The sequence below is a fragment of the Caloenas nicobarica genome, chromosome 5, assembly GCF_036013445.1.
Source record: "Caloenas nicobarica isolate bCalNic1 chromosome 5, bCalNic1.hap1, whole genome shotgun sequence".
NCBI classification, from domain to species: domain Eukaryota; kingdom Metazoa; phylum Chordata; class Aves; order Columbiformes; family Columbidae; genus Caloenas; species Caloenas nicobarica.
In genome coordinates this window covers 52118698-52140679 of record NC_088249.1, presented here as the reverse complement: position 1 = coordinate 52140679, position 21982 = coordinate 52118698, and the positions used below count along the sequence as shown (strand labels likewise).

General features: G+C 39.6%; 2 protein-coding genes across 8 annotated transcripts in view; one reads left to right on the top strand and one right to left on the bottom strand.

The window, feature by feature from the left end:
- The window catches only part of TRPM5 (transient receptor potential cation channel subfamily M member 5), a 39503-nt gene extending 25007 nt beyond the window's left edge, over window positions 1–14496 (top strand). The window contains exons 15-24 of the mRNA XM_065635929.1: window positions 524–782; window positions 2089–2207; window positions 2724–2856; window positions 5342–5516; window positions 7716–7884; window positions 8547–8725; window positions 9989–10121; window positions 12160–12232; window positions 13237–13327; window positions 14402–14496. Of these exons, the coding sequence (XP_065492001.1) occupies window positions 524–782; window positions 2089–2207; window positions 2724–2856; window positions 5342–5516; window positions 7716–7884; window positions 8547–8725; window positions 9989–10121; window positions 12160–12232; window positions 13237–13327; window positions 14402–14496 (1426 nt within the window). The remainder of the gene's footprint in view (window positions 1–523; window positions 783–2088; window positions 2208–2723; window positions 2857–5341; window positions 5517–7715; window positions 7885–8546; window positions 8726–9988; window positions 10122–12159; window positions 12233–13236; window positions 13328–14401) is intronic.
- Window positions 14497–15849: 1353 nt separating this feature from the next.
- On the bottom strand, window positions 15850–21714 carry TSSC4 (tumor suppressing subtransferable candidate 4). Of its 7 annotated transcripts, none has more exons than XM_065636058.1 (4): window positions 21627–21714; window positions 20939–21090; window positions 20063–20134; window positions 15850–19001 (listed from the first exon to the last, which is right to left on the bottom strand). In XM_065636058.1, the coding sequence occupies exon 4, from the start codon at window positions 18911–18913 to the stop codon at window positions 17873–17875; it is 1041 nt and encodes a 346-aa protein (XP_065492130.1). In that variant the 5' UTR covers window positions 18914–19001; window positions 20063–20134; window positions 20939–21090; window positions 21627–21714; the 3' UTR covers window positions 15850–17872. The 7 variants fall into 7 exon arrangements, with proteins under 7 accessions (XP_065492130.1, XP_065492128.1, XP_065492127.1 ...); XM_065636056.1 differs by having other exon boundaries at window positions 20002–20134; window positions 20965–21090; XM_065636055.1 differs by having other exon boundaries at window positions 20965–21090.
- Between the last annotated feature and the right edge of the window lie 268 nt (window positions 21715–21982).

Genomic DNA, 21982 nt, shown 5'->3' with positions numbered 1-21982 from the left:
CGCTTACTATGATCCAGCACTTTTGAGACTGGGTCAAAAAGAGGAATTGTTTAAAGTCACAGCAACAACAAGAACTTCTGCATAAAAACATTACTAGAAATTTTTAGACCCAAAATAATTAACAACTGATTCGAAAACTGCATTGGCCATTTGATTTACTTTCCCATTATTTAGAACAATGAAGAGCAATTAGCCCACTTCCAGCTCCCCTTGTGTATTTGCATAGTGTTTGTACTATGTGCAGGAGCACATTGAAGTTACAAATCAAATTAACATAACAAAACTGAAATAACAAGAACATGCATTTAAGTCTGATGTGACTTTGCTTTTCAAAATCTTCTTTTTGACTTGAAATATTTCTGCTATGGTAATGTGATCACAGACTTCTACAGCCTTCCTCCTTCCTCCCAGCATCTGCCTGTTACTATCTTACAAGAAGATTGATATAGAATAACGCTGAGTCTATTCCTGTGAACTAATTTTAGAAAATAATCACCAAGACTATATTCATTTTGTTTTGCAGAGGAAATGGTAAATTGGAAAAGCAGAACCCTTCTGAAAAAACAGCGTGGGCGACATTCATGTTTACTCGGTGGAGAAAATTCTGGAGTGCCCCTGTAACTGTATTTATGGGGAATGTTATAATGTACTTCGCTTTTCTGTTTCTATTTACTTACGTCCTTTTACTGGACTTTAAACCACCTCCACCTGAGGGTCCATCTGCTAAAGAAATTATACTTTACTTCTGGGTTTTTACCCTGGTCTTGGAAGAAATCCGGCAGGTCAGTGATATACAACACCTCAGTAATAATACAGTAAAACTTAAGACAATATTTTGAATAGATTTACAATCTATATAACCGTACAAGCTTTCAAGTGTCAGTACAGTTTTGCACGGAAGAGCAATACAGAACTTACCTTATCCAGAACACTCCACCTCTCTCTCCCAGAGCAAGCTGTTTCTCCACCATATAAACCTGGAGCTTCATCTCTTGTTTTTCCATCTTGCTGTAGCCAAGTCAGGGAGGCGGCTAAGATTCAGGTGTCCTTCACTTTGCTAAGTATCTCTCTCATTCACTCCCCAGAACTAGGTCCTCCCACTACAAATAATGTAAATTGGAAGTTACATTCTATACCTGGAAACACATCGGACAACTCTACATATTTTTAAAAGATTCTTCCCTGCTGAGGATTGTTTAAAAAAAAAAGAGTAGATTAATTCAGATTATATGTGTTTTTCCTAAATTGCTTCTCAACTCAAAACATTAGCAGATCTCTTTTTGGTTTGCTTTTCTTAAAAAACAAACCAAAACAAACCCACAATCTCCCCGCCCCCACTTATCCATTACTCTCCAAGTTACTGGTTTTGGAATGTCCTCAGCTCAACAACCGAGATCAAGTGTGAACAATGGTATTAGTGTGTTGCCAACTGCATAAAGCTGTCCTCTTTAGACATGAAAAAGCAGTTATAAACATTTACTCTAGAAGAACAAATAGGTGTTCATTATTTAAGAAATAGGGACAGCGCAGGGGATCCCAGTTTGTTACAATTTATTTGAAATTATGCAGGAAGGCTACAACCAGAGGAGGACATGGAAAATATTTGGATCTAAGAACATTTCATTATAAACCTGTAAAACATGAAGAGTGGCAGGCTAAAACCCAATTAAGAAACCCAACTCTTTGCCGAGATCATCAAATGTGCACTGACTGACAATTCCGGTATATGAAAGCCAAATCTGTTCCTGGTATTTAGATAGAAATGTATAGAAACTGAACTTTGACTGGAAGTTGTTGTATTGTTTAATGGTCTGAATGCTGACAAAATTATAAATCAGGCCTCAAAAATGCTTAAGGTTAATATCACAAGAATAAAAACATTTGATTTTTTTCTTTTTCATCCAACTTTTGAATTTTAAGACAGTAAACAGAACTTATGTTTTCAAGCTTTTTTTCCCTAATGCACTAGGAATTTGGTTTTGTTCTTTGCAATGAAAGAGAAAAAAGAAACAGGTATTACGTTAAAACTCACAATGAAATAGTGAAACTGGAAACAGATCAATATTGATGATTATTTCTCTTTTTCAGAGTTTCTATACAGATGAAGACACAAATTTAATGAAAAAATTTAAACTATATGTGGAGGATAACTGGAATAAATGTGATATGGTGACCATCTTCCTCTTCATAATTGGGGTAACCTGCAGGTATGTATCTGTTCCCTAGGATGTGGTCAGCATCAGTAGCAAGGGCTATGTATGTCAGCTGACAGAAGAGTCTCATGGGCACGTGGGGAGAGGCTATGACATTTACTTTTACAAGCTTTGAAACATGTTTCTGCAATAAAAGCCTCTGAAATTCTGTGAAAATACAGAAGTTGCTCCAGAGACCAAAAAATACATGTTGGTGTATTCCAACACAAATATAGGAAAGCTTTGCTTTTTGTTTGTTTTTGACAATCACTTTTAGTCCATGTATAATATTTTTATTTTAAAAAAACCAACAAAGCAAAACCTCATTGAAGCCCAGACAGAGAATACAGCTATTTCTCATGAATGTACAGACATTATGTTACATTCCTCTTACCTGCTTATGCGACCACAGCTCTGAAGCACTTGCCTTTTCCTAACTAGGCTATGCCTGAAAACTGAGTATAATATTTGAGAAAATGCTTCTCCCAAGTACTTGCTGAGATCTGATATTTCATTTCTTGTGTTCTGCAGGATGCTGAACTCAACTTTTCAAGCTGGCCGTACAATACTTGCCATTGATTTCATGGTGTTTACACTTAGACTGATACATATTTTTGCAATTCACAAACAACTTGGACCAAAGATCATCATTGTGGAAAGGATGGTAAGTGCTCAGTCTCTCTCAGGCAAATACTTGTGCTTTCTAAAAAATGAAGAGTAGAAAATCTTCTCTTTACAAAGGAAAACAGTTTATAATCTATCTTTATTGTTATATTCTTAAGGCTTGTCATTTTAAATACATTCCCTTTTTTATCATGAGTATTAGATGCAATAAGTTTGAAATAGATCCTTCCAAAGAGCTCTGTAGTATAGTAAGTTAGTCCCAATTTACTAATCCTTGTACCTTACCTAATCGTTTATCCTCAGATCTGGCAAATGAAGAGTAGAGTGTCTTTGACTTACTGCTATTCCTTCTGCTTCATAAGCTGTGTGCATTCAGAGCAAAGATCTCAGACAGACGACAGGCCATTTACAGAAGGGCACGGCATTTACTGAATGACTCTGCTCCGCTTGGGGAAATAGATTGTTATTCGCAAGTAGTATGAAAAAAAAAAGTCTGTAAAAAAGGATAATTGCAGGTTTCCCACAGGAGTTATTCTTACTTGTACTTTGTAACTCCAAGTTACAATGAAAACATATTAGTACTTTGTGAGCATATGTTGGAAAATGTTGATAAAAGATTTTTATTTATTACCACTCTCTGTCAGGAAATGAGACATTAGGAATACAGTTACTGTGCTTGGGTATGTTGAAGTAGCTTTTTATTTAGGCATGTTAATCCTCTAGGCCAATTAGCTCATTGTAACTGATTAAGAGGAGTTCATCTAATTTTAAGTGCTATTATAGAATCTACAAATATTTGATTTGTGACTCACAGAAGAGCTCAGTAAAAGCCCTACAGTCTAAACAAGCCTATACATTGAATAAACATAACTACCAACTATTTGGATTTGTCTACAAATGCAATAACTGGAACTCTAACATGACATTTGCTTGGAGTAGCAAAAGGGTAAATGGCAAGTAAATATTTGTTCTTGAACATTATCTAGCTTACAGCATTAGTAGACTTTTACTGTAAGAGCACAAGTCAGATCTCCAGCTCCTAACCCTTCCTTACTGCATACCAAGCTAAACCAGGGCCCTAGACAAGTATGGTGATGTGTCTACTGTGCTGGCATCTCAAGTCATATGAGATAACACACAGATTAAGAAGATGCAAATAAGAACATAAACAGCAGCCTAGACAAAACCATAAAATGGAACCTTTCATCTTCCCCCAATCCAAGCCAACCCAATGCCTTACCTTTGCTAGTTCAATGTTGAACCTTACAACAAATGAAAGAACAGTGAAAGTTACTTCAGTCAATGATACCTTCTTGAAAAGTTCATCAAATGGGCTCAAGCAAGATCATTTCCTTTACTTAAACAGAGAAGCAATCCGAGATTGTCTCTTATTGTCTTTCTCCTTTTTAACTGTGCTGCAGAATTGCTGAAACAAGTCTGGTAGCTGCTAAAATGGGAGTTCAATGCCAGAACAATGCCTCCTCACAGAGACACTGCAGACTGGAAAAAAATATTTCCAGACTTGCCACCACTCTCTCTTAACTACGTCACAGTTGCAGTCCTGCAGCATCGCTAAATTTTAAATCATCCAGAAAAAAACCCCAGATGGATGAAGGTCAGAGAGACATAAGCTATATCCTGCCTAGCTTAGATACCTTCTTTCTTAATAGAACTCCAAGTAACCTCCTGGAGGTCTGAAATGTCTATGCTTTTGGGTAACTGCAGAATCCAGTAATCTAATTGTAATGTATCTACAGTCCCTAATGAACTCTGTCAGATTAGATGGGAAGAAGATGAAGTGTTCCTCTTCCACTAGGGAAAAATTATTGCACTTGAAATACTTATTAGACCTTTTTTTTAAGTAAGTGTTTTAGGATTCAATTACTTCTGCTTCTGTAGAGAAACACAATGTTTAAAAGCAGCAAGTCTTGAAAACAATCCCTCAGATGCATTACTTAGCTTGAAAACCCAAGACAGAAGCTACCCGATCCTTCAGTGTCTGCTGTATCAGTGTTCAGTAATTCATCAGTGAGCACCGACTGTTGCCAGGATTCACTGCTGCAGCAGAACTCTTGTGATTCACAGTAAAGCAGTCGATGGTAGTGAGATCTCACCAAAAATCTGCATTTTAAAGTTATAATGAGATTCACTTAAAAGGTAAAATGTGTTTCATTTTTAAATGTTAGATGATTGAAAAGCAGGGTTTTAATTTAAAACATGTCTTTATCTAAATAAGCTGTCAAAGAAAAATGGCAAACGAAGAGTATAGTGTTAAAACATGTCTTTATCTAAACGAGCTGTCAAAGAAAAATGCTGATTACAGGCCAAGAGCAATATGATAACAGCAAGGTCAAGAGAGGAATTCTGTGCATGGAACAGTGTCCTATTCCACCTCCTTTAACCTAAACGAGCTTGTAAAGAAACAGAATTATTTAGGCCATTTTCATGTAGAAAGACTACTGTTCTTTGACTATACTATTACAGTCACCTCTCCTCCTTTTCTCCCCTCCCCCTCTCTTTTTTAGATGAAGGATGTTTTCTTCTTTCTATTTTTCTTGAGTGTGTGGCTCATTGCCTACGGTGTGACAACTCAAGCTCTACTTCATCCCGATGACAGCCGAGTGGAATGGATATTCAGAAGGGTGCTTTATCGTCCCTACCTTCAAATATTTGGCCAGATTCCACTGGATGAAATAGACAGTGAGGAAATTTCTTTCCACCCTAACTTGGCCATTTTTGAATGCACACGTCCAATTAGAACGTGGAATTCCTTCCCAGTATTGTCTTTTTTTTTTTTCCCCAATCTTTGTCCTGCAGGCCAAAGCTTTCACATTACTATGATATAAATAGTGTATTTGCAAAGAGATAATGTGCAATGTGGAATTACATTAGAGCATAAGATCTGGCCGTATTTAGACAAGCTGTCTGAAATATTCACACAAAGATATGCAGTTTTAAAGGCTGGCATACCTTCTTTCACTTCAATCCATTTCCGTCCAGTTTAACCTAGACCCAGATAACCCTGTATAAACTGAAATAATAGCACCTCCATACATTTTGGCAGTAGTTTAACATGACAGTGTTAAAGTAGTATGGCTCTGCCCATAAGCAAACACTTATGTTTTAGAATAAATATTCCTCTAGAGCATTTATATTTACTCTGGAGGTAAAGCTACCCAAATCAAATAAAGCTAGTAATTGCATATGTGCAACACTTCAAACAAAACAACAGAAAAATAATCACAACACATGGAAATACTTGGACATAAAGGTTCAAAAGGCAGCATTTCTGATAGGTAAGAAGGTAAAACACAGGTCATCTCCCAGAGAAGTCTGAAGTAATGCCACAGCATTAGCCAGAATAACAGTGCTAAATGTTAGTGGCAATATTGAAGTAGGAAGCTTGAGGAAATATGGATGGAACCAAAAATATCCCATAGACAGAAGCAAACCAGTAAACATTCTTTCAAGTTCACTCTGCTTAATAAGAAAAAGCATATACCTTAGAAAAGCCAAAGAAGTCAGAATGAGACAAGAGAGCAGGGGTGTGATTTATCTCAGTTAACCTTAAATGTCCATGGTGTAAGCATGCACAGCACAACCAGACACTCTTATTTCCATTAAAGTAATTGGAGAGAAACAAGTATTTCTGGAATAGGATTAATCTCATTTGGAAAAAGGTCAGATGTAGCATCCCCTAGAAATACGTTTCTCTCTATCAAGACTCCAAAGGATAAATATCTGGTTAAAATACAGAGAAAAAAAGAATTAATTACACAGGTAACTTCCAGAAGGGAGTCATTTGTCCTGGAGCTCTCTGGGGCTTATTCTGTTTAACATCTTTACGAAACATACAGAAAAGGAGATGGGTAATGAGGGGGACAAAATTTGCTGACAAAACCACATTACTGGGTAGTAAAGACTAAAACTGATACCTAAGACTTGCAGAGGACCCTCATGAGTGCTAAATCATCAAATAAAATTCAGTGAAGAGAAATATAAGTTAATGCACTTGGTGAAAGCAGTCCCAGCTGTGGTGAGCTTTGATTTAACTGCATGCTCTAAGGAATATGATTGTGGGGTTATCCATAGCAGTGCAGAAAAGACTACGAGCATGAGGACTGCAAAGACACAATTATGTGGGGGAACACAACTGCTAAATACTTCAAGGGCAGATTGACTTTGGGAACTAACCTATAAAGGATACACCTTTTGCAATACAACCCCCCTTTGCTGAATGTTACTAAAAAGCCTGTTGTGACAGTCACTGGAGGTGTACATTGTCCTAAAGTTGCAAACTTTTTGCACATTAAAGCAATGTCTCTTCATGTACACTGCATGTTACACTTTCACAAAATTAAAGACATCGGCTATTAATTCACATAAATGATCTTTCAACTGCAAGAGCTAGCAGGAGCTCAAGCAGTCAAAGAACTGTCGTTGTAGGGTTGAGACTTGTATTTACGGTCCTGCTGGTAGTCAACAAGTACAAAAATACTACCACAATATCGGGTTTAAGCTTTTCATGTTTGTAAAATATTCAGAACAAAATTATTCTGCTGTTTGTATGCAGCCAAGATTAAATCTCATTTTTTAATTAACATCATGATTGTCCTTGATTTGTATCTTAACACTAAAGGTACTAAAAATACACATTCATCCATGTCACTAGTTCTTAAAAAAAGACATGTTTAGAGATACTAATTCGGTTTTTATTTGCATTATAATAGCTATGAAATGCAGCACTTCAGACCTCAGGAATAATTTGTAATTCTTGCCATTCTTTGTTGAAAGTCAGAGATTCTGCTCACCAAAATGCAAAGCTTTTGTCTCCACTCTAGGAAATGCATGTGGCAGTAAGATTTGTCAAAACTACTATTTCTCTGTCTTCCTTTGCAGCATCACGAATGTATCCCAGGAACTGCACGTTTAATCCACTACAGATTCTGCAGGAGAACTCGCCGTCATGTCCCAACAGCTATGCCAACTGGCTTGTCATACTTCTGTTGGTCATCTTCCTGCTGGTCACAAATGTTCTCCTCATGAATCTCCTGATTGCTATGTTCAGGTAAGCGCGATTTCAGTAGGAATCAAGACAGAAGCTGCAAAGGTGAAACTGAATGCCCACATTTACTACATTGCTGCTGGCTGTTCATTTTGGAATACACTAGTAATTTTCCTAATGAATATTATTTGGGGATCGATAGATAAGCTTCTGTGATTATATAGTTCCTAAGTTCTCATCATCCTTACTCTAACCACATTAAGGACAAGAAGCCTCTTTTACTGCTAAAATTCAATTAAACATGCATAGGAGGATGTGGATCCTGGGCTGTGCTGCAGCACAAGTGTGCAGGTGCAAAGCAGCTATAAACTTGGCAGACTTAACACTGGATAATCTGCAGATAGGAGAAATACTTGATGTCAACACGGCTAATAATGATTCATTTGGTTGGAGAACTGACATGGCATGTTTGCTCATCTTGCCTGAGTGAAATGGAATTACCTTTGTTTTTTAAAAAAAACCCCTAACATATTTTTTAACATCTGAAGACTGCAACCGCAATTATTTTAGTATCTAAGAATTTACATAAACTTTAGATTAAATTAACACTACTTGCTGAACTTGCTGTTCCTTTTTTAAAGTAAATGTGGGACTACAATTTGTAATGATAAGCTTTAGCTTGTTGAGGTAAAAACAGTTATATACCTTTTTCCCCCCAATTACAGTTACACTTTTCAAGTTGTTCAGGGCAATGCAGACATTTTCTGGAAAATTCAGCGCTACAACCTGATTGTTGAGTATCATGGCCGGCCTGCCTTAGCACCACCATTTATCATTATTAACCACATAACTCTGGTTGTCAGAAGAATCTTCAACAAAATGGAACATAAAAAAGAACATCTGGGTGAGTTGTTAACAAGCATCTAGCAACTGGAGACTCTGACACTCTCCTAGAACGTGCTGCATACACAAAGCAGAAAAGCAATTAAGATTTCCTTACGCCAAGAGGCACAATTTATTTTTGACAAAGAGTGCCAGGAGAGTACAAATGAAAAATTAAGGCTTCTAATGTATTCTGTACTATAAAGTGTTTCCCACAATGCATTTCTTTATGCACCATAATTACTACAACCAAGGTGTCAATATAAAACTGGTTAAAGGGGTTTGATTCCTGAACATACAGCAATGGATAGGTTTAACGAATAATGACTAGTTATTTCATTTTCTCCTGAATTTTAGTAATTATTAAGTACAGACAACTCTAAAAACATATACCAAGTCTAAAAATCTACTAGGATCAGTGGAATTTCCTAGTACAGAGACATGGAAAGGGAGTGAGCACACTTAGAGAAATGGTGGTCCCTTAAAAGTTACAAGTAAAAAGGCAGATGAAGTTCAGCTAATTACAGAAGGCATTTGAGGGCTTTCTATAGTGATGTCAAACTTGGCCCCTCTAGTTTAATAGTGTCTGATAATAAACCTATTTACTCCTCATGCACATGCCAATAATGGGCTATCAAAGCATAATGGACCTGGCTATTAAAGCATACTGCCCAAGATTCTTAAATTTTTTTTTTTTTTCCCTGAAGAAAACAACTACCTGACTGCTCAGGTGATAGATTCAGCAGTGTTTGGAGCATGCAGCCAAGTGTGCCCTTTTACCAGTCTTCAGGAAGATACAAAACTAGCATGTTACCTTCAAAATATGTCTGTGAAATTGAGGTCTGTTGTTGGCTGTGACACTTGACAACAACAAGCTTTATATTTCAAGGTGAAGGAATTTTTTCAGTTTTTCCTCCTATTTATGTTTGTCCTGATAAAGAAGCTTAGATGATAAACTGCATCTGAACATAAAGCTCTGCTCATTAAATACTTCGGGGCTAAAATATATCGTAAGTCCAGACAAGTTGTAAATGAGTTTAAATGGAACGACAGATACCGGTCCGTGCTGTTCTTTAGAAAACTCATATCCAACTGCCAAAAAGATCTATTGCCTTCCATCACAAGAAAAAAAGGAGAAAATACTTATTTTGTACTGCATTTTCATAACATGACACTCCTGCAACGGCAAGACTCAATTTAGCTTTAGCACAGCAGCCTTCCACTACTAGTACAAGAGAAAAGGGAGTCAAATATAATTCTTAATTTCTTTTTTTTTCTCCTACAGAAAGATATCTTCCGGTTGGGCTTGATCAAAAAATCATAACATGGGAGCTCATGCAAAAAGAAAATTATCTTGGAAACCTTGAACAAGAAAGGAAGGAAAGCAATGAAGAAAGGCTGAAAACCACATCTAATAAGTATGTTATTCTGACCCACAATAATTGTACATTGCGAGTCTTCAGCTTTGCGTGAGATGAACATTCAGGTGCTTGTAAAGCTTATATGAGGAGTCCAACAAGAATGCAGTTAGACAGTATGCAGTCCATGAAAAATGTGAGAAGTCAACATCACTACAATATTAGAAGAGTTTTTGGCATTCTTTAAGTATGTACAATTACAGGGCTGTGAGCTCCAGCCAAATCTGCAGTCAAGCTCATTGACGATTTTCATAGAGAAATGGTGGAAGAATAGTTCCTTTGCTGCAATGCAGTGCATGTCCTTCTATCCCTGTAGGAATAAAACTTAGACTTTTGAATTAGACTTTTGAATGGAAGTTGAGGATACGTTGAATTACCTCCAGCCCACAGATGCAGAACAACTATTTATGGCTTTATGCTATGAGACTACAGTTTTCCACAAGAAATTAATGTTGTCTCTAAAATTGTATTTAATTAAGTCTCCATTTAAATACTTCTCTATCTTCCCACTAGGAATACGACTTAAATTGGTTTAGTATTCTAAAGAAATAATTTAGAAAGTGCTAAGTTATTATTCAGAGGTTTATTCTGAATGAGGAAATGTTTACTTTGTGTCTTTAAATGATACACAAAATAGTTATATACAGGGAAAGCAAACATCTAAGGCAAAACTGAAAGCCAGACAGCAAAGCCTTCTTTAAAAAAGTTTTTATTGCCTGTTTCAACTGTTGCCTCTTATGATATAACTGACTACCATCATTAGAAAGTTCAATGGAAATGTTCTAGTGCCATTTTCTTTCTGTGCTGTCTTTCAAAATAAAACTCCCATCTGTCTAACTCACAGAATGGCTGGAGCCCAGAACAGCATACTTGAGCATGTTCCTGGAAAATACTCTTCTAATCTACATAAACTCTTAATTCATAATAATTTAAAATTATTCTGTTGGCTTTAACTTTATTCTCATAAGCAGGTCACTGACAAACCACAGGAATGAGAGTTCAGTTGCTGAGATCAAGCAACATATATGTGTACAATTGCTTCCAAATAAAGGACACAATTATATTCTTTCTAGCTTTAAACCTAGAAAGCTTTCAAGGTGGTACATTGTAGATGAAGTTACTGCTTGGAAGGGAAGAGTCAGGATCAGTCTGGCCTCATGGTATTTCTGGTATAGCAGAGCCAGAGAGAGACTGGAAGAGGTTTAGATGAACACCACTATACCCATGGCTTTTTATCTTTGCTCTTAGGTGGCAGCAGTGTGTATTTCAAAGCTTATGACATCCTCAGAAAGTGATTCTTTGAACTTTGCGTTGAACCAGACCCAAAATGCATTAGACCCATTCAGCAGCAGCTTTTTCACATAGACCTGAACAGAACATAACCTGTTAGAAGAAACTTTGAAACAGCAGTTAGGACAAAGCAGAGAGGGATTTGAGGAGCCTACGCAGAATCAGATGCTAAGACTAAGGAACTCATGGCAGAAGAGGTAAAGGATGCAGAAGGCATGTGGACAATACATCAAATTGGAGGCATTATATGGAAGTTCTCTGCACAGCCACTTTGGACTGCATAGAAAAAGGGATTTAAATGTCAAACCAGTTTCCAAAAATGAAACCTCATCTAAGTTTTAAGTGGCTCATCTCCCAGGATCAGTTTACATTTGGTACAGATGGGACATTAGTGGCTGGAGGGACAGAGCTGGACCTAAGGCTCCTTTCTGCTGTCCTTGATTTCCACAGCAGCTGGGGCTGAGTGGCCCTTGCCAGGAGCTGAACAGCTGCTGAAACCTGTGAGAGTTTATCCCAAGTCCCTGGGCAACAAGTGCATGAGTGTGTCCCAGAAATGCTGATCCGTTCAATAAATACTTGCAGGAACACCTCAAAAGGACAAAACTTTTAGGGGGCTCTGGGATGTCTCAGCAGCACAGAACTGCAAGTGAGGGGTCATGGCTCTAGCAAGTTATGTGGGTTTTGTGTTTTAGGATTTCTTCTGAGGCCTTTCCTTTTTTTGCTCAGCGTGTCTGCTTTGTTTCCACAGGGTGGATAATTTGTCCAAATATTTTAGTGGATTGAAAGAACAAGAAAAGCGATTTAAAGTTATGGAAGCCCAGGTAAGTAGTATTTTTATATGCATTTATATCAGCTTGTTTCTCCCATGTTTAATGGTGGTTTGGCAGACCCTATTTAGGGATAAAAGGAAGGATAAATGGATCTGCGGTATTATTTAACTTTCCTTATTGTTTTCTCTCTGGTGATACACATATGTAAAGAAATATTTCTGACCTCAAGTAGAAAGAATACAGCATTTCTTGCTCATTTTGCTAGTCTACTTGGGAAGTGTTTATTTCCTTCATTAAGGAAATGCTTCATTTCCCCCCCTCCAATCTTTTCCTTCACCCAACCTTTTCTTTCTTTAAAACTGACAACTTGGAATACATTATACTCATATTCTGTCTGATGTGACCTAGACTAATCTTCTTGGACACCAGCTTTTCTAATTTTCTTAGATATCAGATACCAGCTTCTCAAAGGGAGTGTCTAGCATACAAATGTGAAACATAAATAATAGAAGGAAATCCTATCTTGAGCTTTTGATGACAAACCCTTGAAATATAAACAAACATTTTTTAAACAGTCTGAAAATGCTCAGCATTACCGTGTGCTACATAGCACAACAGTTATTGTTTTCTTTGTGCCTAGAACTCTCCAGTGTAATTTGGCCTCACTGAAAGTTCCTTATCTAAATAGTGCCATTGCAGTTTCCCTCTCGTTTCTTATCCATTTTATGGCTTCCTGAAAAAAGTCATGCTATTCAATGAACAATGTTTACACCAAATACAGGTCCAACAGGAACACACAAGGAAAGCTTTAACAAGTTTGTGCCAGCTTGAGATAATGCAATATTAGGTATTTAATACAAATTTTCCTCTTCCTTTAATACAAAACTTCCTCTAAGACAGTTCAACTATTTCTAAAAAAAAAAAAAAAAAAAAAAAAAAGTGGTATTTCTGGTGCTGCTTCAGTCTGCTGCCTAGATTATCTTTCCTGCAAATTTAAGAATGGGTACAGTACTACAAAAAAATAGCTGATGAAGAAACCACTACCTATTTTGTAGATTTGCTACTGTACAGCTGTTATCTCCTCAATGGCAGAAGTTCTAACCAAAACCAACCTCTTGTGCAACCAACCAGCTTCAAACTATTCATGTAAGTATTGAAAACACTAATGGAAACGCTAATTAATACGGCTGAACAATTTAGTCAAAAAATGCAAGGAAAAAAAAAAAGATTGGAAAAGAAGCACATAGGGAGGTGAAGGAGGTGCAGAGGAATATACTTAGAGGTAATGGGAATATAAACAAGGAACAGAATATTCATACTTCAGAATGAAAAAATTACCTTTTGCAAAGTATATTTAAAAGCTTTGTGGAAAGAACTGTCACTTAGTGTGGCTTAGAATGATCTCACCCAACCTTTTAAGCATGTAAGCAGCGTTTCTTAAAATGATTGTGTCTTGGGGGTTTCTTGAGTCAATGAGATAGAACTACCAAAGTATTACTAAAACATTTACTATGGATAACAAGTCATTTAAAAAACATTGAGTGAGCCTCCTACTTTGTTTTAATCAACACAGATCACTTGCCTACAGAGCTGGAAACATTTATGTCAGTTAAGAATCTTGTCCTGCGTCCCAGGGCTCTACTGTTTGGTGTTTAAAACATCAGAGACAGAAACAGATTGTCAGCCACCACAGGATACCCAACACAATAAAGATTTTGGATCTTCTTCTTAATGATCTATTTCAATATCTACCTATTACTACCTATTGCACAAAAATCTCCAAAACCCGTAAACTGAACACATATATACTATATGGGAAAAAGAAGTAGCTGGAAACTCAGTAAACTTGTGATATGACGGGACCTCAGATCACTCAGACTCAAACTAACCTCAAAGTTGACGTAATTCTGTTAGAAGCTTATAAAACACATAATGTAAATTGCTTCATTATCAACATTCCAGTAAGGAAAAACATCCTGTAGCATGTTCCCCAGACATTTTAATACTGTAACTACATAAAAATCAGAAACTTAAATAGTTGGAAAAATAAGGAAGAAACCTGTTTCTGTCATTTACTGAGCAAATGCAAGGTAGTAGAATCTACAGTATCTTTTTACCGTGCATTATTTTCAACTTTTTAAAGTTTCTTAGGTAATTACTATTATGTGCCCCTTGTCCTAAGGCTTTTAAACAAGCACATGGCTTTTACAATCCTATTAGGTGTGATGAATGCAAACACAGACGTGCCTTTGCCAGGAAGAAAAGAAGAGTGTGCAGATCAGTCCAAGAGTGACATCACATTCATTGATAATTAAATTATACTCTCATTTCTTCAGATTAAACCTTTTGTCCTACTGAACTTCTGTAGAAGTAAAATCCTAATCTCACAAAGGCCTCAAAGCCTTTATGCCAAGCACTGTCAATGCCTGACACTGCTGAGATTTCTTGCTCTTCCTCCTTCAATTTCTTGGGCTTTCTTCCCTCCTGCTCTTCTATCGCTTGGTCCTTTGTCCAAAACTCCTTTCCACAAATCACACCAAAAGCTTTCTTCTCCAGGGTGACTCTACCACCTTTAGAAATTACAACCTGCCTTCTGCTCTCCAAATACCATACCCTCAGTCCAACATCACATTGCTCATTTCCACATTTCTCTGTTCAAGGGAGTCTCCCTTTAGAAGGGTGATCATTTACGCACTTAAAAACAAGCCGCTTCCTTGGCCAAGAAAGCAAGCTCATATTTCTGAGTTGCTTGGAAAGGAAATCAAGAAATAGTTTCCACAGGAAAGGGCCTGGAATGCTGAACTATTACAATCCATACAGTTCCTGGAGTTCTTACAACCCTCAAATGATTGCACTTACCATCTTCTCTCCTCACGCTGCCTTCGGTGAGGTGTTATTCCTTTGCTGGTATTCCTTCTTGAGGGCTCCTCACTCAGCCCCAGGAACTGGAATCTCATGGCATGGTCCTCAAGCGTGCGGTGCCTTGCAGCGGCTTTCCAAACACAACACAGGTGACCCTCCCGCAGTCACACCGACCCCCACACAATTGCTATCAGCTTGCTGCTGTTAAAGGAAACTTTGCCTTTGTGTATCACGCCACACAGAACACTGCATCTACACATTAGCGGTTTTCTGATTGCATTTTACTTTTCTCTCTCAAAGGTCAGGGAAAAAAAACCCCAACACTTAGAGATTTTAAAGCAAGACTGCGTAGCAAGAATGCTCCTACAAACCAAGAATTCAAACAGTCGTTTTTTGATTACTTCAACTGGCACATACATTTTTAGCATACAAAAGTTAGATGCTTTAATAGAATTTTGTATGAAAAGATACACCAATAAAATGAATATTACTATCATGCTTTAAAGGGAAATTTCTTTGGAATAATATAAACAGCATCGGAAGGGGGAAGTGTTGGGTTGTGGTCTTTCTTACACTGATAAGCTTCAAATGAACTTAATTTCCTCATGCATGTAACACTGCTTCTATGCAATGTAAATGTTGGTTGCGCAAACGCTTTCTCTGTTACCAGAGGCAGAAAATAAGAAATCTCAGATCTGATAAAAATACTTTTCCGAGTCTTTTATTAATAGATACTAATCTTGTTATGATGTCTTCGTAAAATAGGTGTTTCTCCAGGTTATTCAGCTGTGCCCCAGACCTCAGTGACCCCATTAACACTGATGGGATTTTGGTACTGTCCTAGCTGTTCTTCACCCTAGACAAGCAGCAGTTACAAACCAGTAACTTTGTACTGAGCTACATTCTTTGTTAGGAAATAATGCATATCATACAACCAGTATGTCCCGCTCTTGGCAGCAGCTTCCATTCTGAAATGGCACATTAATTATCCACTGGAAACCGAAATCTAGCTATTCGGAACTGTTGTTATGTCCTACTCACATGCACTGGATCAACTGATTTATTTAGCAATGACCCATTAATTAATGTGCATTGAACTGTATACTCATGAGAAAATACATTCAGCTTTTAAAATTTAAAAGGCGAATTTCAAAAGATGGAGCAACAATATTCATTTTACATTGTTTTCTGCTTCTGCTGCCAAATGGTTCATCTGTTCAAACACAAAGACCCAAATGATTTGCTCCTACCAGTCAATTATTGATAAGGTGCTGACACCTTCAGAGAGGAAGTAACCTCCTCAAATATCCATCAGGGTTTGAGCAAGCACAGTCTAGCAGGAAGGAGTGCAAATTTTAAAGAAGTATTCTTTCACTATATGGTTATAAATACTAACATTGGGCTTGGTTTATTTAGAAAACTGGCAAAAAACCCATGTCAGTCCAAACTGACCTGAACTAATTTGACTTTCAAATCATATAACCTTTCTTTTAACCTTACTTGTAAAATTTATTAACATTCTGTGTGAAGAACTACTATATTTGACATTCATTACAATGCGATTCATTGTATGAAGTGATTCATCCCATGAGGTGATTCTCTATATATTCTAAAATGACTGAAAATGTTAAAAAAGTGCATTTTAGAATCCAAAATATAAGACTTGAGGAATAAGCTACCAGAGGGTAAGCTTAGAGTAACATTCTAGAAGCTTTTCGAGACAATTCTCAAATCGAATAAACTGAGTATTTGTTAAAACTCCTATTGCTGCATTAATCAGCAGGGTTCAAAGAGATGAAGAAACCAAGCTACAACTTAAAGTTTATTGAATCCCAAAGAACAAAAAAAAATCCAGTTCTGGTGTAAATACCCATTCCCACCATACTCATTCCCACCAAATCCACACACAGAACCAACGTGGAAGCAGTGCCACCTGGAAAGGACATACAAATATGCAGGCCCAGAATCATCATATCACAGCCTACCAGTACGAGGAAAAGCTGCTGCCCAACTTGACAACTGAAGCTGTTGCAAACTCTGATCCACACTGAACATGGTGTGACTCTGCTGATGCCATCCTGAACATGTCTTCACCAGCATGTATCCAGAGTTGTACCTCTCCGCAGGAAACATTCTTTTTTAAAATTTTTGTCATGTAACACAAAATAAGGTAAATATTAAGCCCACGTTAAAAAAAAATTAGTTTTGCTACTTCCCACCTGGGCCCTCTAAACTCATGACTGGACACTGTTGTGCTTTCATTCTCAATGGCAATGAGAGAAGGATGTGTATATATATATATCTCTCTATATATTTTTTAAAAAGTCTTCCTCCTTGGGACACTGCCAGGAGAAATCACTTCTAGTGGAAGACTAGGTTTGATTTTCATAGTTTAAAAATCTCTGCATAATGAGCTCATCATCTTTGTTCCAGGAATCTATAGGATTTGGGAACAGCTCTAAATTTGGGGGTTAGTAGGAAACCTTGCAGTCTTTTAGCTAATACATCTTTTTCTCTGGCGCTCAGGGCTACTTCAGCTCCAGAGGAAGCCCCTGGGAGCTGCTCGAGCAAATAAAGCGCACTTTATTCTCCCCTGCCAGAGTGCAACTATCCTGTGCCCACAGACTTCTCGCGAACAAAGAGTCTGGAGTGTATTTTAGGTAGCTTAATTTCTAACAATATAAAATGTTCTTGATGGCTACGATGCAAACCATTAGACAAAAAGCTACCACGTGGTTTCCAGACCAGGAAAAAAAAAGTCAGAGAAAAAAACCAAACATATCCAAAGACAGTACAAATCCTTGGATTGTCTCCAATGTGCTCCAGCCTTTAGGATTCTTCCTCCTCCCCTTCATCATCTACTTTAGGTCGGAAATTTTTCCTATTTTTCTTCTTACTGCAATGGAATCCAACTGTTTCCACCCGTGGCTCTTCACCTACACCACTAAACCTTGCACTAAGCTTATCATCTGTATTCAGGTCCCCTGCCATCATGCACTCGTCCTCTTCTGTTGCCTTTCCACTTGCACTATTTAAGTGCCCCAGTTCTATCTTATCCTCTTCCCTCAAGTCATCAGTCTTCTTAAGAGATTTTCCTTTCAGATCTGTTGTCACATGTTTCTTGTCATCCTCCCATGCTGATGTTTTCTTTTCCAGTCCATCAACACCCCTTTTTGTTGGCCTGGTGAAGACAATCCTCCCAGCTCCACAGCTGGAAGGGTCCTGGTTGAAGTATGGGGTGTAGCTATCTTGGGCAGCTGAGCTTTGTTCCTCCTCTCTTTTCTTCAAACCCTCTAGAAATTCCATGGCCACTGCCTTGTTAGTCTTGTCACTAGATTCTGAAACTCCATCCAGGCTGTATTTGGTCCAGCGCTCTGGGTGTGCCACATAGTCAGGCACTGCAGGAGTAGTTTTGGGAGCCTGCACTGGCTTGGCCTGCTTTCCCAGGCTTTCTGGAACCATGTTACTTGACACTGTGGCTGGAGGCAATGGACGCTTAAACCTCCCATCGACAACATTATCTTCAGGCATTGAGGGCACAGATAACTTGGCCGCCTCTTCCAGGCAATCAAAAATGCTCTGGCTACGGAGGGAGAATGTAGAACTCATGCCCCTCAGATGGAACGGCTGGACAGGAGATCTTTGACTGCTGTTTGAGGAGTCAGGGGTCTCCCTTGATCTGTGATCCCCATCATCTACAGATGGCTCCTCTGGAGATATTGTATCAACTTCTGCTTCATCTGCTAAGCCCAAATCATCAGAATCAGAATCGCTGAGTGACACTGTATCTGAAGGCAGAACTCCTTCATAGTCTGTGGCACCACCAGCCACTATTCCCAGAAAAGGTTCATCTGCACCCTGATCTCCCATCTTTGAGCTGTCAGTCCACTGAGGTCGCTCACATAGGCCCAGGAACAGCTGCAAATATGGTTTTCCAAATGTCCAGCAAGTTTAATGCCTAGAATACAATGGAGCATAAAAATTCAACTGTGAATGGAGAACCAAGTACGAGACTATGATTCTGTGTCATGCAATATAATTATTACTGCAATATCACAAGCAGCTGTACTTCAAGGATTACTAGGCAATTTGAAATGAAAACATTATCTAAGGAATGAATGCACATTAAAAATAAAGACTTGCACAAGACTCAATAAAAGAATATGAAGTAATTAAAAATCAAGTTGCACACCAAATTTCATTAAAGGTTACAGCAGGTCCAGTAACTAAAAGATGAACATAAAGTTTTTGAGCAAATCTGAATATCCCATAACTGTCTTACACATCTTCCAAAAGATAGCAATGACCTCTCCAAATTACACCCTGCATTTATCATACTGTATAAATCCACAAAAACACATCCTAACCTCTCACACTTTCTTTTGGCTATTACGATCCTTTATTGCCTTAGCCACTGTACCTCCTGTCCCAATAATCATCACGTTCTGCCTATTATAAAGGACACTATCACTGATCAAGGTCACTGTCAGAGAAGCCACAAAAATATCAGGGTTACGGCTGCAGAATTGCTTTCAAGTGACAGAATACAAGCTCCACTCCTTCCTTGGGTTTAAGCTCTCACGTCAGTACTAGATTCCTGGAATCAGAAAATGAGCCAGCTCAAGAAATCAGTCCCACTGGATTAAGAAAAGTAATTGCAGTTGCCATGTGTCTGCATGGAAACAAGAGGAGGCTGCAACCAAGGGGCTGCTAGAGCTGGCCCTTCACTCAGTAAAAAGACTGCGATTTGAAGCCTGACTTGCACTAGCGGCTGGAACATCTGATTCAGTCTGCCTCCTGCTCAAAGGGAACCTTGCAGAACAGAGGCAGCTGATGATCACACTAGCGCTCGCTGGGCAATCAGAAACAGAACTGGCAAACACACACCTCTGTTCAGCTCCCAAAAACGTGAATTACAGAAACAGTTCTAATATATTATTAGAATAAGCTCAACTAACCTAATTATAGGTGCTTCTGAAATGATTCAGTAAACAGACATAGAGTCTGTTAGTCACTCACTTTCTCTTGAGACTGAATCAGCTTCCCTCCTGAGGGTCAATTAAAGCCACCAAAGATCTCAGCACTTCCAGCCTAGAAAACAAACATTTCCATCATGACACTGGAAGTGTAGTTTTAAAAATAATTCCTTTCCCCTGAATCATCCAAAGCTGTTTCTAAATCAGACACAAACTCCTGCTAATATAAAAGTCTGCAGATATTCCTGGATTTTTGGCAAAAGAACAACACACAGCCTAATAATATTTACTCAGTCTCCACATTCACATTGCCAACCTTATTCTGTAGAACAGGAGAGAGGTTTTAAAAAAATAAACCTGTAATTTGCATGTGCAGCAAACCATTACTAAATGAACAGTACTAACTGCAACTAAGAAAATATAAAATAAGTTATGCATTTCAACTATTAAATGCTGTGAAAAAAAGAGACCATGGATACCACAGAGGTGCGTTTTCAAATAAAGGTCATATTCACAGTTAGGGCCAGAATTTCATGAGGCATTAAAACATACAGAAACTTCTGAAGTATTCAACAGACCGAGTGCTGTGTAAAGTCTGTCTGGCTTTGACAAAAGGGATCTGATGACTACTTTTGAAAGCACTGCCCTCAGTGTAACCCCTAAATAGGAAACAATCATCTGAAAATCATATATCCTTCTGCTTGGTTTCATAACACATGAAAGTAATGACTATAACCTAGAAGAGACGTTGAAGCACATAACTGACTACTAAAAGAAGCTGTTTTCAGATGGCAGCATAAGTGTTCATAGACTGTGAATTGGTGTATATCTTATCTGAGGGCAGCTACACAAAAAGGAAGAATTTTGCTTCTAAGTAGATGTTTTAGCCTTAACAGCATTAGTAGCCAAGCATACTGACCCTTACAGCACACTGGACAGACTCACGGGTTTGTTATGGTGACGCGATCCCAGCACACCTCGGACAGGATGGTGTCTCTATGGAGGGGAAGGTTCCCATTGGACTCTTCCATCCCAGTCTTATCAAACAGGCTGTGTGCATCCTCCTGTAGCCTGTGAGGAAAAGAGACGCTGGTCACGCCACACCACGGCCAAGAGCCTGCTGCCAGCACAGGGACAGCACTGCAGCAGAGCCTGCCAGCAACCCCAGCCAGCCATAGCACCGTCCTTCAGGACGGTGCCCACAGCGGCTGCTGGGCCAAGGAAGAGCAGCAGCCCCCAGGGCCTGGCTCACACCCCCAGTGCACGCCGCGCAGGGAGGGGGAAGCACTGAGCCCGCGGCCCTGCCCAACGTCAGGAGCAGCCCGCAGCCCCAGCCGTCCCGCCTGCCCGCCCGGGGCCCAGCTCCCTACCCCGGGCCGCGATCATGTTGGATACAACCCCCCTGCACCCCCGCAGGCCTCTGCACCCGGGGGGCTGACACCCTCCTCCAGCCCCCACACCCTTCTCCTCACGACCAGGGGTGCCCGGGGCTCCCCTTCCGCCGCCCCCCACTCCCGCTCGGCGCCGCGCACGGAGGCCACCGGCCCACCGCCACCTCCGGGCGCACAGCGCGAACGGCGGGGAAGGGGGAAGGAAGAACCCCGTACCCCGACACAACAGGGGCCCAACGCCTCCTCACGGCAGCCGCCCGCCTTTCCCGCCTCTCCCCTCCGCCGGCAGCCGCGGCCACGGCCCCGCGCGGGGCGCGCTGGGACATTGAGTCCCCGCCAGCGGCCTCGGGGCGGCAGCGCCCGGCGGCGAGACTACAACTCCCGGCAGGCAAAGCGGCGCGGAAAGGGCGGGAAGCGGGAGGCCCCGCACCGCCTCTCTCCTCTGCGCCCCGGGAGTTGTAGTCGGCCGGCTTTCCCCGGCGGGGGACATTTTGGGAGCCGGGGCGTGGGGGAAATATCACGGGCTTGCGGCGAAACGGTGCCGGGCGGCGGGGGCGCTACAGGTCCCAGGG

Bases quoted from the DNA above. Each gene is read 5' to 3' on its own strand.
- TSSC4 (XM_065636058.1), bottom strand. From the start codon at position 18,913: ATGGGAGATCAGGGTGCAGATGAACCTTTTCTGGGAATAGTGGCTGGT.